This window comes from Sciurus carolinensis, chromosome 7 (assembly GCF_902686445.1).
Source record: "Sciurus carolinensis chromosome 7, mSciCar1.2, whole genome shotgun sequence".
In the NCBI taxonomy this organism is placed as follows: Eukaryota; Metazoa; Chordata; class Mammalia; order Rodentia; family Sciuridae; genus Sciurus; species Sciurus carolinensis.
This window is the reverse complement of record NC_062219.1, coordinates 103,444,259-103,462,640: the sequence shown is the minus strand read 5'-3', so window position 1 is coordinate 103,462,640 and position 18,382 is coordinate 103,444,259. Positions and strand designations below refer to the sequence as shown.

At 43.4% G+C, this 18,382-nt stretch overlaps 2 protein-coding genes across 3 annotated transcripts in view; one reads left to right on the top strand and one right to left on the bottom strand.

The window, feature by feature from the left end:
• Efhc1 (EF-hand domain containing 1) overlaps nucleotides 1-7,341 on the top strand; it is a 51,283-nt gene extending 43,942 nt beyond the window's left edge. The window contains exons 10-11 of the mRNA XM_047558486.1: nucleotides 5,516-5,726; nucleotides 7,123-7,341. Coding sequence (XP_047414442.1) covers nucleotides 5,516-5,726; nucleotides 7,123-7,194 — 283 coding nt within the window. The 3' untranslated portion in view covers nucleotides 7,195-7,341. The remainder of the gene's footprint in view (nucleotides 1-5,515; nucleotides 5,727-7,122) is intronic.
• A 3,883-nt stretch (nucleotides 7,342-11,224) lies between these two features.
• Tram2 (translocation associated membrane protein 2) overlaps nucleotides 11,225-18,382 on the bottom strand; it is a 75,187-nt gene continuing 68,029 nt past the window's right edge. Inside the window, exons 10-12 of one of the 2 annotated variants that reach the window (XR_007109510.1) lie at nucleotides 17,944-18,107; nucleotides 15,791-16,686; nucleotides 11,225-13,906 (exon numbers count right to left, since the gene is read on the bottom strand). Coding sequence is in view for 1 of the 2 variants with exons in the window: in XM_047558663.1 (XP_047414619.1) it covers nucleotides 16,613-16,686; nucleotides 17,944-18,107 (238 nt within the window). In the remaining variant the exon portion in view is untranslated. Of the gene's footprint in view, nucleotides 16,687-17,943; nucleotides 18,108-18,382 lie in introns of both variants that reach the window. The other variant, XM_047558663.1, reaches the window with a different exon arrangement.

The window sequence follows — 18,382 nt, the reverse complement described above, 5'->3', positions numbered from 1 at the left end:
ACTAAATATCACTAAGGGCCCATTTATGGTCATATTTAATTCAAGGACTTCTCAAAATATTTTTTTCTGTTATTTCCCCCATGTCTCTGAAAATGCCAGCAGACAATAGAAAGCTACTTGCTTCAGCAAATTAGCAGAAAAGTGATCTTTTTTTTATTGAGAAAAAAATACCACTGGGGCCCTTACAATGATACCAATAAAAATAAAGAAAAATTCAAGTTCTGGGATAAGAAATCTGTTGCTGTCCTTGTTTTGAGCCTCACTTCTCTTTTTGGCTTCTAACTTTCCCATCTGATCATGAATCTCAAAATAAGGAAATACAAATTCTTTATTTGACTAGGAGTAATGAAAGGGTATTCATCAGGCCTGAGTGAAAATTTTTATGTCACGTGGCAGTTACAGAAGGAAATTTGGAGTTAACCATTTGCTTCTCTGAACCAGAAAACTAGAATGGTAGCTGAGTATTGGACTTCATCTTGACGTTCTGAAGTTCTTTTAGGGTTTTGGGTTCTGGTTGCAATTTTTAAAAATCAAATTTAAGGATAACAAATGCCCACACACTACACAAAACCTGTGCAGAGGTTTGACCCACACATTCAGATAGATTATTCTTGTTCTGTTTCTCTGCCATTTATGCCCTTCAACTTCAAGAGGACCTCCTCTCCGGTGATCCTTTTAATCCTTTCTTTTTCTCACTGCTCCTTTTCCTATGGAGAAATTTCCAAATATTCTCATTTGTTTTTCCATTTTCTTTAAGCCCCAAGCTCTTCTATATTTTCTCTGCAGTTAGCTTCAAATATGAGATCAAGTGATCCTGTTTTGTACTCTTTCCTTTAGTATGTTTCTTTACTATTACTCATTGTTTCTTTACCTTCTTTCGTCAAAGTAGCTCTTATTTCTCCAAACTTAAATCTTCTATTTTGTGTCTGAATCCACATCATGACTGCTCCAGAATCCAAGCACTCCTTGTTAATTGCTTTCTTAAAGGTCATTTCTAATTTCCAGATATAATGGTGTCATCTCACTCATTAATTCAACAGATGCTTGAGCTTATACCATGTATCAGACTTTGTAATAAATACTTAAGCAAATATATGAGAGAATGCGGAGCTTGGAATCTAGAGCAGGAATTCACAAATTTCTGCTTGTAAAGTCACAAGTGGGAAATCATTTAGGCTCAACTCAACCCTTGCAGTATGAAAGCAGCCATAGACACATGTAAATGAATAGGAGTGCCTATGTTCCAATAAAACTTTATGCATAAAAAAACACAGACAACAGGTTGGTTTGGCTTGTGTGCTATGGTCTCCTGATCCCTTGCTCTGGTATTTGGTCTTTTTGACCTACATGTGTTTACCACCCCCTATTTGAATCCTTCTTTTTTGAGTTCTGGAAAGTTATTTTGTGTATCTTTTTCTTACTTCTTCTAAGCCAGTGTTTCTCAAGGTCCAGTTTTTGGTCCTCTTTTTTGCCTTCTCTAAATTCCCTTGACATCTCACAGTGTGTGAGCTGCTCTCCAGCCTAACCATTCTCCAGATGGAATTCCTACATTTCTGTCTGCCGTAGGCTCTAGGTATCTGTGTCCATTGAAATCATCAGCACCTCACACTTTGTACAACTAAAAATGAAGTCATTATCATTTTCATCTTTCTAGCACACCTGCTCTTCCCTAGTCTGTCTTTCTGCCTGTCTGTCCCATAAAGTTGAGATAGCAGTGAATTATGATGACACGTAAAACACCAACATAGTGACAAGAACACAGGAGGTGATCAGTAAATGCTAATTACCCTTTTAATGCAATCAGTATCTTGATTTGAAACCTTGGAAATAACCTTGACCTCTTCTATTTTGCAGCATATCCAATACACTGTGCTCTTTTATTTTTTCTGCAATAATCTCTTGCCTTTGACTTTTTTCCCTTCTGAACACCATTTCCTAATTTAAAGCACTCTATCAATTAGAAGTTACATTTGCCTGCACATGATAACCACAATAGTAACAACCTTACGTTAGCTTAACCCAGTGGAGTTTGATGTTTCTCATGGAACCCTATGTCTGGAGGTGAACGGACTCAGACTGGCGTGGTAGCTTTATGATGCCATCTGAGACCTGACTTCCCAGTCTCTTCTCAGTCTTAGCAAGTACCATTTGTCCTCGTGCTTTCTACTCTGTGACCACAAAGTGAATGTCCCATCTCTAACTTCGCACCTATATTCCAGGCAAAAAGAAAGGGAAGGACAAAGGGTAAAAGACCAAAGAACTAAAGCCAGGTGCTATGACTCACACCTGTAATCCCAGCAGCTGAGGCAGGATGATTGAAAATTCAAAGCCATCCTCAGCAACTTATTGAAGCTCTAAACAACTTAGTGAAACCCTCTCTCAAAATAAAAAATAAAATAAGCTCAGCATGTGATTCAGTGGTTAAGTGCCCCTGGGTTCAATCCTTGGTACCAAAAAAAAAAAAAAAAAAAAGGAACTTTGTTATACACTACAATTTGTTGTGTCTCTGGTATGTCAGACACTATGCCATTTATATGTTATACTTAATTCTGACAAGAACCTTTATAAGGTGGTTTCCTTAAAAAAAAAAAAAAACCCTATTACAGATGAAAGAACTGAGTCACAGAGCAGTTAAGGAATTGCATGAAGATTATGCAGCCTTAAAATGGCCAAGCTGAGATTTTGAACCAGGTGCTGAGTCCAGAGCCCAGGTTCTGTACTGCAATCTTTTCTGCTTTTCTAGAGAAAAGCACCAATAAATCAGGAATGTTTTTATTTAGTAAAACTCATGGCCATAACCAAAGCTCCCTGGGCAAGTGACTGCCTATCCTGTGATGGGTTTACCTTTACTGGGGTAAAGGGGAGGCCATGGGTCACAGATCAAGAGCTAAGGTCATGCCAGGGGTCCACGCTGAGTCTTTGCAATAGAAATGAAGCTCTGACACATTGTTAGAGCTGCTGTCCACCAAAAAGAAATACTGTAGGAACAGGAGAGTAGGATTTCAGACTATTTGCTTCTTAAGAAAATATGTTAGTTCCACTCAGTTCCTGCTAAGTAGACAACTTGCCAGAGTGCTTGTAGTAGAATATTCTAAGCAGACTGAAAAACCATTAACATTCATCTTACCATCTTTCCCATGGAGTCACCCTATAGAACACACATTCACTATGGTGGAAAGTAAAGTAGGGCATTGGAGGGCTTGGCACAATTTTCATTCCATGTGTTGGGACCTCCAGCCACCTCTCAGGTTGGCAGTCTCTGCTAAACATAACTAGCAGACCCCTGAGTTCCCATAGGAGCAAAATCTTAGTCTGGGACTTGCTGCTGTCTCATAGAATGGGCCCTGGCTTGTGCCCCCCAAATCAATTAGGGACTCTAATTTCAAATATGTCTGCCTTAACCAGTACCACCTGTTGCTATCTATCTCTGCATGTATTCCATCTTGCTCAAAGACTGATGCCTGGGTATTTTCCCTGCTGTATGAAAGGGAATGGTCATCTGGCTTCTTCAGGGAAGGGAGAGGTATTGTCTTTGTTACTTGTCATTTTTCCCAAAGTGATTGGATGATGATCACGTTTTCACTTAATATGCTCCATGACTCTAATGCCTGAGACTATGTGCAGACAGAAGTTATACTTTCTGACACTAAAATAGTTCCTTGCCAGTCATTTATAATTTAGTATATATCACTGGAGTTATACCCATAAGTTAAACATAGTCAGTCTGCTTTTCTAATAAATAATGCCATAGATCATTTAAACCCTGAGATTTTTATAAAAATCTTTATTGTTTTGCTATAATGTAAAAATACCACATGTCCAAAGTTTTAAAATTAAGGAAGTAAAATTTAAGTCATGCAGATAAAAGCAAGAATATGTTGAAAATCTTGTATTCCAGAGATTGATTACTTCTTATATTTTGTTTTTAATATGCATATAAAATGCACTAATTCTGTGATACTGTTTTACTGACTTTACTTGATAGTCTATCATAAACATTCCTGATATCATGAAATATTTTATGGACTATTGATAACTTAATATACTTTGAGTAGACATGATATTCATATCTTTCATCTTTCATCAACTGCTTACTCCATTCCCCATAGGAGACTTTTTTAAAAAATATCTTCCCAGAGTTTCTTCACACAATAAAGGCAAATTTAAATATATATTTTAATTTTCTCGTAAGTTTTACACAAAGGCTAGCACTTTTTTTTTTACTCTAGTACATCAGTTTTCTAACAACAAATCTTCTCTTTCTGCAGCATTGTTGATGGCTTCATTATTATTCCATTATTTGATTAAAGTATTTTAACTAATTTCCTACTTTTGGATATTTAGGCTGTCTAAAAACATTCTAGTAGATTTATCTTTTCATACAATTCATGATTATTTCCCTAGGATAAATTATTTGGAATTCTTTGTTTGACCTTTGCTCCTTATTTAAAATGACTCCTTTAAGATTATACCACTTTATACCTCTCCCAGCAATGGCCAACAGCAGATAAAAGGAACTAAATTTAAAAGGGGCTAGTTGCAACAGTGAAATTTTTGAATATTATATACAAGAAAATATAAGAACAGAAAATCAGCGCATTGATAGTTTTTAAGTCATGGCAGAAGAGGGATTCAGTAAGAGGTAGTCAGGCATCCTTGAAAGAATATGTTGGAATGGAGTGAGACATGAGTTCTGATCTTGCCTCTGATGTGAGATCTGGGATAAATCACTAGGTCTTTCCAATCACTAGTCTGCCTTCCAATCATTGAAAAAGGGAAGAATGCTTACTGGGTTTATTTGGGCTCATTTTATTCTAAAAGAATTTATGAATATGAGGAAATCTTTTCTAGCTCTAAAACTCCTTAATTTTATAGCTGTAGCTTTATGTTCGTTCAAAGGAGATAAAAATTGAACTTCTACTTAGGGTAGTGTGTTTTGAAGAGACAGGCCTTTCTCTTCCTCATGCTCTGTGTTACTAATCCCTCTTCATTTCAGTAAATGCTAAACTTAAACTTCTCACCACCACATAGAGCAGCCCGTTATTTTTCATAGATGGACCTTCACACAATTCAGGGAGAATTGGGAGAGAGAAAGTTAAAACTACAAGAGATTTCTGGCTGCATACTTACATGTATATTTAAAAAAAAAACTCAGACATTTATTTTTAGATGGGGTAATGTTAATCTGCAACAACAGGAAGAGACAATCATGTAGTTCCTGCAAATACCAAATTTGGGGTGGTGGTGGTATTAGATTTGACTCTCTGTGGCGCAGTGATTTAATAGATGGCAAGAAGGGAGGCAACGAAAAACTGCCCCGTCAGGCCTTCCTGATGTGGGCATTGGTCATCAGCCAGCCTCCGTGGGCAGGTGTTCAGTTACTGGTCAGCTCATTGTCAAAGCTGTTTGTCATTAGAAACTTCCCTGACTTCACCAAGTGAGAACTTTGGTCATTGAGATAAGAGTAGGTCAAGAATAAATACCATGTCCAGTCATGTCCTTCCTTTCTCTACAGCAAGCAAGCTAAAGAGGAGCCGGGCATGCAGGAACTGGAATCATTAATAGACACAATCCAGAAGCAACTGAAAGATTATTCATGCAAAGATAACATACGTGAAGCATTTCAAGCTCATGACAAGGAAGCATCAGGATATGTGGACAGAGAGATGTTCTTTAAAATCTGTGAATCTTTTAACGTCCCAATAGATGAATCCTTGGTTAAGGAGGTTGGTATGAGTTCCTTTTTGGGGTTGATTGTAGAGACTGAGCACTGATTATTCTTTCCTAAAGGTAAATGCACATGTATTTTCTTTTAAATGGGGAAGATTTAGGATGTTCAAGTCAGAACTGTCCCGACTATGGTATTTTCCTGATTCTAGCATTGGCATTCTTGCTTAATTTCTGCTGAAGGGCTTCTCTATAAGTGGGCCTGGGACTAGATAGCATAGAGTTTAGACCAATACATCGGGGCTGAAGGAAGGCAGCAGAGATGACCTGGAGGGGAGCTGCCAATGGGAGACCCAAAGACCCAAAAATTGAACAGGATGGTGGGCAGCCTTTGATGCCCTTCACAGCTGATGCATAGCTTAGCCCACCAGTAGGGCTAGCATGGAAGAGGATGTGAACACTGTCCAAGCAGTGTGTAAGGGGCATGGACAGCTACAAATGGACAAAGGGCAAGGAAGTTTTTCTTCTAGAATTTTCATAAGTGAATTGAAGTGTCATGCCTTTCCTTCATTATTAATTCCTTTATCCAGGGTTCCCCTGAAAGTCAGAACAAAATCCATCCCCCTAACACATTTGCCAAGGATTCTGGCTTACTATTGTCAAAATATTCCCACTAAGAACACCAAGATTCTGGAGCCTTTCTTGAAGATCTTTAAGAAGAAAGCAATGTTCAGAATTAAAGATTCATTTAGGAAAGGATTTTGTTTAGGGCTAAAGTGACTAGGTTAGAGATGAGTAGTTTTTATGGACAGGAACATTAGCAAAGAGTGGGGGAGAGTAAAAAGAAAGGTATTTGCTCATGTGGGCCAAACACCCCATACCTTAGATTGACAGCATGCCTAGTTTGATTTTTGAGTCATTCATGCCATATGACATGGGAACTGACATGGAAGAGAGGAATGGCTGTCATTGGGAAGTGGGACAGGGAAGGGAAAGGTGTTGTGGATTTGTACGTGTCTTATAAAGACTACCACAGGAAATCATTGTTACCAATCAGAGCTGAGTTTTAGGGGACACAGTGTAAACAGTGACAGAATTAGATTGTTCTGTTAGGCTGCAATATCAGGAAACTGCTATTTAGGAGTCTTATTTCCTGGTTGACAAAGTCTTCTATTTGAATATAGAAACAATTAAAATTGCTTTGAAAATGACAACACCCTTATAAATATTATTAGTCTTGAAATCTTGGGCAAGTCATTTACTCCAACTTTGGTTTCATTAAGTGTAAGTGAGTGACAATGTCTGACATTCCTACCATGTTCACAGGATCATTTCTGAATCAACTGAGGATATAAAAACTGAAGTTTGGGTTTACAAAGGTGGGGGATATATGCTCTGCAGTTAAGTTGGAGGAAGTCCACCTCTCTCACCTGTTCTCTCTGCTCTCTTCTGCAGTTAATCAGGATGTGCTCTCATGGAGAAGACAGGATTGATTATTATAACTTTGTTCGTGCTTTCTCAAACTGACCTGGCTGATGAGAGAATACAATATAAATTTTTTCTGTTGGAGCCACAATTGGAAATATATCTTGTAGAGCTCCTGAAGTTATATTTCTTTTTTTTAAATTATTTTTCACTACTCCAAAATTCTCAATTAAATTGGTTTTTATAGGATTGGTGCCTTATTTGGGGTAATTGGGGTATTGTGATGGTTAATTTTATGTGTCAGTTGACTGGGACAGAGTGCTCAGATATTTCATCAAACATTATTTTGAGTGTGTTTTTGATTTAAGTACGTCTGAATTGGCAAGCAAGCAGATTACCTTCCCCAAAGTGGTTGGGCCTCATCCAGTCATTTGAAGGCCTGACAAAACAAGATGGCTGATCCTCCCGAGTAATAGTGAAATCCTCTTGCCTGACTGCCTCCAAATGACTGGCTCTTTGCTCAGACTCAAACTGAAATAAGTCCTTTGCTTTCAGGCTTCAGACTGGAGCTGCACCATCAGTTCTCCTGGGTCTCAGGAGTTTGGACTCAGATTGGAACTATACCCTCAGCTCTCCTGCAGCTCCAGCTTGCCAACTCACCCTGCAGCTTTAGGGACTTAGGCTCCATAATCATGTGAATCAATTCTCATAATACTTATTTATAATAATACTTCTTTGTGATGTCTATACACATACATACACATTCTATCGGTTCTGTTTCTCTGAAAAACTGTAAAATAGATATAGCATCATTAAGTGCTATATCTATATGAATGATAGAATTTTCTAGCAACATTTGGCATATTGAAAATAAGTGCTGGCATCACTGTTGCTGCCAGCCAATAGCCCCCATCACTACCAACCTGCCTGTCCCAATATTGTAGAGAAACATACTACATGTTTTCAAAAACTCTGGTTCTAGGCCCATCAGTAGACCTGCATTTTTAAAAAATGGAATATAATAGAAAGGATCAGTGTGGAACACATGTATAGTAAGTATTTTCATGAAGCTTGTTTCAACTGAGTATATTTGATGGGTTATGAAGTAAAATGTTTTTCTTGATGTGGGCATAGTTTTAAAAAGTAGAAAAACACCGATCTTTTAGAAATTCTGGCATTAAGATAGTGGGGAAAGATTAGTAGCAGTTGCTGGCTCTCTAATGAGTTCTGAATGACTTTCTAGCCAGTGCTACTCTTTCATTGAAGTCAGTCACCAACTTCATCTTTAAAAATGCCATCTTGAATTCTTCCCTGCCACCCAAAATATGGCATGAATGAGGTTGGAATTACATGGGCCTCCTCGGAACTGCTGGGAAGCTGCCCTTGATCTTTCCTGCCCTAATGAGCTGCCACCTTTAACCAGCTTAACAGCTGTAGATACATTGTTGATGCCTCCTTTTTGCTCCAGATTATTATCTCAGGAAGAACCCATGTTTTGTTTTGTTCCTTCAGTCATTCATAACTATTTAGAAAGTTTCAAGTATTTAGAAAGTTCATTTCAGTTTTTAAAATACTAAGTTCTGTCCTGTTTCTCCAGCTCAGTCCTGCCTCAGGCCTGGAAGACTTTAGTAGAATGTATGTGTTGGGACAGGTATAGTCCTTTCTCTGGCTTTTGTTCCCTCAGCCAAGCTGCTGTGTGGGCCCTTGTAGGATTTAGGAAAGGTTAAAGGGCAGAGCCAGAGAAAAGGGAAACATCTCATTTCTGTGACAGGTAATGTCATCATAATTTGGGGTGAAGGCTGAGTACCATGTGCCCAAAGACTGTCACTTTCTCCCAGGGCACCGTGTGTGTGTGTTTTCTTAGGTCACTTTCCCCCAGGGAACCTCCTAGTACACCATTCTCAGATGCAGATGGTCACTAGTTAGCCAAACCTGCTCTAATGGTCTGTTGCCGAGGCTCCTTATCTGTCAGGCTAACTCACCCTGCCAGGGTGTGCCCTCATGCCCAGTGTTCTTAAGGTTCTCTTGATTATGCAGTTAGGTAACTATCTTTGAGACTTGTTTTAGACGAGAATTAGGCACCCCTAATCTTGTGCTCTTCAATCTCCAAGGGACACATGTCAAGCCCCCCCTTAGCTTGCAGACCCACTACATCTGATGCCCTTTTAAGAAGTCTGAATTCTCCAATCCATTCTTCGTCATCCCTGCCTCCTGAGGAAGACAGAAGCTCAAAAGCTTTGGGTCCCTCTGAGGCAAATCTTTCATGGATCAGCCCAATTGGCAACATATGGAAATACTTAACCAATTTTGTCATCAGTTTTGAGCCTTAGCTGAAATGGAAATTTAGGAAGATCTCATTTAATATCCTCTTACCTGCCTTTTGAAATCCAAGTGCTCATAGACCTTCTAAACTCAGTTCGGACCACTCATCTCTTTTTATTTCCCTTTATCTTTTCTACCATATTAAACTTTCAGCCTGCCCCACTGCCGTTGTTAGACGCATCTCAGAACTGTCTAGAATTAAGGTTCATATATTCCTTAAGCTTGCTTTCCACTTCTCACCTTGCCTCCCCTCCCAAGCTCACCCAAGATTGAAAAGCTAAGATCTGACAGCACTATCAGGTATGAGTGATACCTCATCAAAGACCCTAGCCAGCAGGACATTTCTGTGGTGACCTCACACTGCTCACTTCTGTTAGTTTCCACAAGGCAGCAACTGTAGGAATCACCAAAATCAGAGCAAATCACTTTCCTACTGAAATCCTGAATGGCAGTGTAGCCATTAAACATCAATTACATATGCTACAGTCACAACTGGGCTCAGGTGAAGGAAGACGGCAGTTAGCCAGCAGCAAGCAATACTGTAAGAAATGACCATCGTTTCCAATTGGCCAGTTTAGTCAGATACAGGGAGTTTTGTCAGAAACAGAATTATCGTTACCTAGTAGCAGTGACACTGGAGACACACCAGGAGCTGCAGCTGTTAGCTTTAACTGAAGGATGTGTTTTAAGACTCATGAGGGTGGCTTATAGCTTTAGGGCTAATATCTGCCTTGTGGATGCAGATTGGCTGTGAGTTAGCACCTACCAACCGTCCTGGGCCTTGAAAATGCCACCTAATAGTGAGGTGTATTGAACCCATGTCTACAGGCTTTGAGGGTGTTTGGGATCAACAAGTAGAGAAGACTTCTCTAAATGTTTTCAGAGTGAGGGTCACTTAGGTAAGTGATTCCTGAATATCTTGCTGGCACACAAGTATGAACAGGTTCACTTTTAAGAAAAATGAGTTCGACAGCTTTACTTATGCCATGAACTTAGTATTTACTATCACCATTCCCTGTAAATCGAAAACAAAAGCCCTAGGACACAGATGAGCTAGATCACCTACCTTCTCTCACGAGAAAGGTTAAGTGCTGGAGTCACCTGGTTTCTCATGCACAGCAGGACTCCAACCCAAACCTGCCAAAACTTGCCCCCACCCAAATTAGTACCACTCACCTTCACCTCAAGCAAATGCTCTCTGGTTATTCTCACTCCCTGTGGGTGTCCATGACTAACTGCACCTATCACTGCACTCATCTCCTGAGCTCTCGCCAAAGATGTTTCTGGAAAAAACAGCAGACAGCTACAGGCAATAACAGGCCATCCAAGTGACACCAATAATCCCAAGTGTCCACCATTACTCCTAATACTGGGATGTCTTCTGGTTAGCACCAACATACTTGGTGGCACTGAATCCCATGTCCTCCAAGCCAAGTTACTTCATAGGACAGCAGTTAATAAGCAGAGTACTTCCTTCTGGAGCCTCCTGCCCACAAATTGCATGATAAGGAAATCCCTCTTTCTACTTCACTTGCTATAGGTTGAATTAAAATGATGCATATTACTATGCAGCACAGCACTTAATATAACTGATTCTCCATCCTTCATTCCAACTCCCTGATTCATATAACGACATCAAACAAATGTATCTCAAGAAATATAAGAAATGGCTGGAGTGAAAGGTTTTAAACACAAAGGCTAAAATTGATGCCAACTCATTTGTCAAGTAAAAGCAAACAAAAGCATCCACATTAAAAACATTCCTATATAGAGGCATCTCAAGTTATTCCAGAGACTATTAAGACTTATAATAATTCTATGCCTTTTATTCAGTTATTACAGAAAATATTTGATCATTTGTTTCAAAATGTACATTAAAAAATCCATACAAAACTGTAATTTGTTTTAAAACCAGACAGAAACAGTGGAAAAAGGATTTTGAAAAAAGTTCACCAAAAGTAAAAAGATATCCCTCCCCCCAACCCTTTTACATGAAAGCATAAATACGGCAGGTACAAATTTTCCTTGAGTTCCTTGTGGAAATTTGGTCCATAACATGAACAGGCTAAAGTAGAAAAACAAAGACAACTTGTCCACATTTGCATTATGAGTTGCTCAGGGCACCAGCAGCCTCAGCTCATCCTTCAGATGTTTATTTCAGAGGAACCGAAAAGTGAGGTTTGTAGTCTCATCACATAAACACTCGAATCTGCACCCAGCAGGATGGTGGTACTCACTCCCACAGCCAGACCCGCTCAGGCCGCAGGGCTCTCCACCCAGGGCTGATTCTCCATCCTCTCCACGTGCACAAGAAACTGGAACACTTTTACAGAGTGATCGTGATGCCATGGGCCTCACACAGATTGTATTCCCAGATGCTGACTTAGGTCCCATCCTGAGGATTTTTTTTTTTTCCTTTTCAACAGATTCTTTTTCTTTTTTAATATAAGGACTCTTAAGATGATACCACATGTTCTACAACAGGGCCACAGAAACCCACCCAGCATCATGAGAATGACAGCAACAAGGGGAAATGGCTGACATTTCTTCTGTAAGGGATGATGACTACCTCTCCCAAAGGTCCCTCCTCCCCACCTATTGGAGGGCATTGTAAGGGACAGAAAGGCCTGTGGAAAAGACCACGGGCTGGGAGAGTTATTGCACAACCCGGAAGGGCGGGAACAGGCAGGCAGGCGAGGGGCAGGGAGAAGGCTGCAGCTACTAACACAGGGTCACCCCAAATTGGGAGCTGTAGCAGTTCCGCAATCACTGGACCAAACTCACTGTGAAACAGGTAAGGAGTTAAGTCTCTGGACCAGGAAGTATGGGTAAACACCTTCCTCACACAAACTTTGGGAAGTGAAATAGATCAGAAGAGCTTATAGCAAGGATGCCTTTGTTTCTAATATGGGGTGGGAAGAGACAAGGTCAGGGCTTGTTGCCGGGCAGGGTACAGGGGCTGCAGGGGCAGTGCTGAAGCCTTTGAGCTTCCCTTCACAGGTACAAGGCACAGGTGCCTGCCCTTGGGCCACACACAGGCTTCCACAGCTCTCCAGCAGGCCAGAAGTGAACTGCTACAGGGAGAAGCTCAAATGAAGCAGAGAACACAGAGCCTACTACTATGGGGGGGAGGGTGTCAAAGCAAATGAGACAAAACTTTCAGTCCGTGTCCCTTTATGCGTACTGTACTGAGGTATGGTGGTATCCTTGGCTGCATATGCTGAAAGCCCTAGAGCCCTGGCAACTGGGAGCTGGCCATACAGTACAAATGAAGGCCACACGGCAACATAAGGCACTTATTACATAAGAACAGATCTGCTTAGGACAAGGACAAAAACTCTACAGGGGTCACCAAACACTGAAAGGCTGCAGAGAGCCTGCAAGTTTGAATGCTTTTTATCTTCAGGGCTATGCTGATCCAGCCACCTCCATGAAAGAGTTCGTGAGTGGGAGGTGAAGCCACTGGGAGGAGTGTCTTTTCCAGCCTTTTGGGAGGTGGAGTTAATACTCATGCAAACAGGGTGAAGGGTGGGAAGCTAGTCAAGGCTTCCTCACAGTGGACCATGGGCCAGAGGCATCCTATTTATACTCAGGTTTTCAAATGGACCTAATTCTCTAGCAACTACCAAACTCTCTTCTCAGGAAAAGAAGCTGTAAGCTCAGGAGCAGGAGAGGAGAAAGACCATCCAACTGCCCTGATTCCAGACCCTCAGCCCTCTCCATCAGTGGAGAACAGAGGCTATAAGGGATTAAGATCCACTGGAGACACTGAAGCCCTCTGACAGGGAAGGGAAGTTAGTTATGTTCAGACAACCCTACCTCCTCCCACCCCAGATTTAGGCAAAACTAACAGGGAAGACTGACATCTATCAAAGAAATGCAAACCAAGGCCTTCCCCAAAGGTGTTGGCAAACCTCTTGTAATTAAAGCTTCCATGTAACATAACTTTATGTTGTGGAATTTTTGGAGGGCATGCATTCTCTTTCTTATTTACCACTTAGGAAAAGGATCAAGGGGTACTGAGGAAAGAGGTCTCAAAACCTTGGTGCACACACCCATCCCTGGCTTCAGGGACTCTTGGAGTCCCAGGGATTCTAGTCAAGGGAAGCACTGTGAAGGTGGCCAGAACACAGGAGTCTCTTTGGGTTTAAGTGTCAGTAAGCTCCCCTTATCCTCCAGAACCATTCTCTACCTTCAATAAGAACACATGAAATTTATTAATAGTGCAGCTATCAGAGCCTAGAAGGTAAAAATGACTTTTCCATCACAGAACTTTGGAGCATTGGCAGCAGGGGCTCCTCTATCCATCAACATGGCCTCCCTCTCCTACCACTGCCATCTGCTGGCATCTGGATGCAGGTGTACCAGTCAGGGATGTCCAGAGAGGCAGTGGCTGAGGTAGATAAGCATCATTTCTTCTGCTCTTGGCGGATGGTGCTGAGCTGCCTCTCCAATGGAGGGGTCTGGTAGGGTCTGCACAAGTGACTTGGTGCTTTGGGGATAGGATAAAGAATAATGAAAAAGTAGCCAAAGTTCCCAAATTAGTACAAGCTAGCCCAACATGCTCACAGGATGAGTGGAATTGAGTTAAACTCTGGCAACATAGTTTGTGTCAATTTGGCAAAGACTTGACTTTGCTATGACATAAATGTGCCAGAGAAGCAGGTGGAGGAAGGAAGTACCCTACAATTAACTTCTAAGCACCCCCAAATATCCCTGAAGTCCAGGATGGCAAGTTATCAGAAAGGAAAGGGAGATTAGGGGAAAATGCAAACTTTCAAAAATACTGTCCTGCTTTCTAAGGGTAATAAAAAGAAACCAAGGGTAGATCTTTCCAATTCTGTCTCAGGGGTTTTTCTTTTAATGCAGAATAAGATTTTACAAACTCCCATCAGTGAACCAACTCTTGTCCTTTAGGAAACAATCTAAGTTGACCCCAGCCACGAGGCTCATGGTACCATGCATGATATACCAGCAAGACGCTCGCAGGAGACGTACGGAACATGGAGCCATGTCATCTCTGATATCCATGTGCCCTGGGATAGAGCAATGAAAATGGAGAATGGGGGCAGCTGGATCCAGACTTGAGCTGCTCTGCTCACTACCACATCCCCAGCCCTCAGAACACTGCACGCAGGCTCTAAGTATCTGCTGAGGGCATGACTCAGCAGCTCAGCCTGGACTCACCTGAAGGAGAGTGATCTCCTGCAGAAGGTTGGTGAGGCCATGACAGCCTGGGGAGAACCCAGAAGGGCATCTGAGCCAGTGGGGGAGGACGGTGGGTTTAAAAGGCTGCTGGCTAGACTGAATACCCTCTCCACAAGTAGTTCCTGGCCAGATAAGCAGGAACTCAGTTACAGCCTACATCAGGGCTGTTGGCCTGAAGTGGCAAGGGCATTTCAGACCAGCTCTGCTGGGTTAATACCAAGCTACCCTCTTATCAACTTTCTTCTGTGCAGCCCAGAGAAGAGTCAGGGAAGCATAGGGAGATTAGAGGAAAATGCATACTTTCAAAAATATTATCCTGCTTTCTAAGGGTAATCAAAAGAAAGCAAGGGCAAATCTTTCCAATTCCATATGCTTACCGCAGACCAAGATGGAAGTTTACAGTGGTGTTTGGAAACAGATCCCTTGGTTACTGGTAACTTAAACTTTGTCTACAATGCAAATGACTTGGAGAAGGGGAGCTGCCTTGATGAAAAGACCCAGGTCCCCCTTTCTGGATAAAAATCCAAGGTCTGATCTCTACCATGATGTCAGAGAGAGGGCCAGTATGCTAGGTGACATTAGCATTCCTGTGCCACCAAGAACTGCTCCCCTTTGCCTCAGTACAGGACTCAGGGGTTCTTAACTAGGATCTTTTCAAGCCCCCTCCCCTTCAGGAAGTCCTTACAAGACACCTTAAGGACTTGTCAGCCTTGTCTTCAGGCAGCTAGGAAAGAACAGTACAGGGAGGGGAACAGAAGACTTCTGTCTGCTCATCCTCATCCAGCCAGAAGAGCCACTCTGAGTCAACCCTGGCTCATGCCATAGTTGTGCTCAACAAAATCAGCAAGTGATGAGGATTCCAAAAAATACTCATAAGTGAGGCCAGAGGGCAGAATGGCCAGCTGACCCTCCCTTGGGCAGCAAGGGACTGGTGTGGGGCTGGAGCCCTTGAGGCTTAGTGTTTCTGCAGCTAGAGAGATGAAGCCAAGGTAGAAAGATTGACCTGACAGGGCTGGCTGGTTCTGGACTCTGGGCCAGCACCTCTCAGGCAGGTTTACTAGCTATCGTTTGGTTTGGTTTTGAGTGCTGGTGAACGGTTGAAGAAATTACAGCAGCTGGTGCTGCTGGAGAAGGGCCCAGGCTACTCCTGTCTCTCCTGTTGTGTTACCTGTCTGGAAGGGCCTGCTGCTCAGCGTGCTGTGCTCTTGCTCTACAAGTGGGAAGACTTGTCCTCCTTCAGCACTTTCCTCCAGAGTGAGTGCAGGCTGATTTCCAATACAATTCCAACACAGGAAACCCTCTGGAGTAATGGGACCCAAGAGAGTTAACTTGGTTCTCCTGGATAACGTTGCCATGTCCCACAGCAGTGGCTGCTGTGCCTCAGGATGGCATGTGTAGAACTGGAATTAGACATCTTGTCAGTTAATCAGCACCAAGGAGATTACGATCCAAGAGGGCAGGCCTCTCCTCTTCCTGCCCATCCGCATGAGGACCACCAAGGGCCTGCTGCCAGCCCCAGGTGAAGCTCCTTGGCACAAGGCTTCCAGATGAACAGGTCCTGGGAGTGATGGACAGGACCACAATCTTAGCTCCCTCCCATGGTAAAAACCAGACACAGAAAAATTGCACATTAAAGTAAAATGAAGAAGTGAAAAGAAAAAGGAGCAGCCATGAAGGAAGAGAAAGAAGAGGTAAGAAGAATAACCATGAGGATCTAGGTTTCTAGAAAACCCAACACAGGACAGAGGTGAGGCCATGAGGTGGCTTGAGGGAGTGACAGAGGAAGATTTTTGGCTTTATTGAGAATGGTTTATGGAAAAATAAGAAGAGAAAGCCAAGAAGAAAGAGAAAACCCCCCTCTGAAGACAGGTTTCTGCTATTTGAGACGGAGCATGTCAAGGAGAAAGGAGGAGGCAGTGTTGGGGGCCCGGGTTCCTCGCCTCCCTGCTGGGCCCCCACAAAGAGGATTCCTGTTCTCAGCACTTTGGCCTTAAGGAGACTTGAGTTTCTTAGTCCGTGGGGAGGTTCCATTCTCTGCTTTCACAACTCCATTTTCATGGTAACCTGGGAAGTAGACAAAGACAGACGTATGTGGGGTTTCTGCCGGGACTGAAGCAGGAGAATGAAGGATGAGGGATGGGGCCAGATTAAGGAATAAGGGCCACTAGTCCCTCCTGATACACCTCAAAGAGCCAAAGGGGCACTGGGCAGCAGTTTCCTACAGCAAATGGAAGCTAGCTAACAGCTCTGGAAAGCTTCTGCTTTCCCCAGCATCTTAGACAAATGGCCCCATTTTACTGTGCTTAAGCCTGGGGGCTGGGGATGACACACAGAAATGCAGTATCAGGTAGCTGCCCTCCTGCCCAGGCCTGAGGCTGGGGTGAGAGCCTCCCTGGAGTCACCTAGATGCTGCCAGTGCTCTTAGTTCCTTTAAGGCCTCTGCAGGACACCAACTCATTTTAGCAGTAGCTCCCAAGAATGGGGGCAACAGAAGAGAGGGGTACAAAAGGCTGTAGGGAAAGGCCTTACTCAGATGCCTCACATTTCTCTGGCAGAAAAATTGTGCTCTTTAGTTGTTGTGGAAAAGACCTCCAGGTGCTTGATCCAAATCAAATAGGCGCGTCAGCTGCAGCCTCTGGCCGCTCCCCCACCCCCAGGCCTCCTCCTCACATCCAGCTGCGCACGTGTCTGCTTCAAACACACAGGCCCTTGCCAAGCAGGCAGCTGCCTGGAGAAAGGCAGGTGAGTCAGAAAACAGATCTCAGTACAGACAAGCTCCCAGGCTGGATAGGAAGTGAAGGGCTAGGAGTGCTCAGGGACCTGTGGAGGTAGGTGATTAGTAGAGAGGTGGGTATCCCACCCCTGCCGCCCACCTAGCACCATGTCACCATGAGTCATTCCTGAACAGAGGAGGAAACAACAGCCCAGGAGGCAGAGGCAGGCTGAGATGAAGAGCATAAGGGCAGGTGAGGACACAGCAGGCCTCTGGGTAGCACAGGGCATGAGTGGTGGCAGCAGCTCATGGAACTTGGCTGGGCTCCAGAAACCACCCTGAAGACATGTTTCCCGCCAGAGGTCCCCATCCAGCACAGCCCTGCCCCACAGTGGTCTGGGCTCCTGGCCTAGTTAGGGCCAGCCCTGCCCACACTGTCCCTGGCCCATGCCCAGCCACGCGCCAGTCAGGGAGCCCCAGGCCCAGGAAAGTAGTCAGGAAGGAGAAGCCAGCAAGACTGGTGTGTGGAGTGCCCAACAGCCGCCAGTAACACCCCACCCATCCCAGACAGACCTCACCCTCTCTTAGCCTCGGGCCCTGGCACTCACCAGATTCTCTCTTGACGAGCCTGGCTGGAAGCCTTGGGGCAGCTGGGACTCTCCGCTTGGCACTCTGCTCATTCCAGTATTCCCGCCAGTGCCGCAGCTGGGAGTGGATGAAGCGCCACATAAGCCAGGCCTGGGCGGCACACACCAGCAGTAGCATGCAGAGCCTGCAAGGCAGAGAAGGTGGTATGAGGGCGGGCCTCAGACCCACAGTCCTCAGATGGGAAGGCAAGGCCCAGACCCTACAGCTTCCATGGCCAGTCCCCTCATATTGCCAGTATCATCAGGAAGAGCATACGCTGTGGTCATTATACCAGCACACTTCAGTGATGCCGAAGTAAGATCCAAGGAGACAGGGAAGGAGGTGGTGTGTGTCCAGCTCCAACAATCACACTACTCTCATATTTTGGGGGAGTCTTTCATATCCATAGCACAGAGTAAG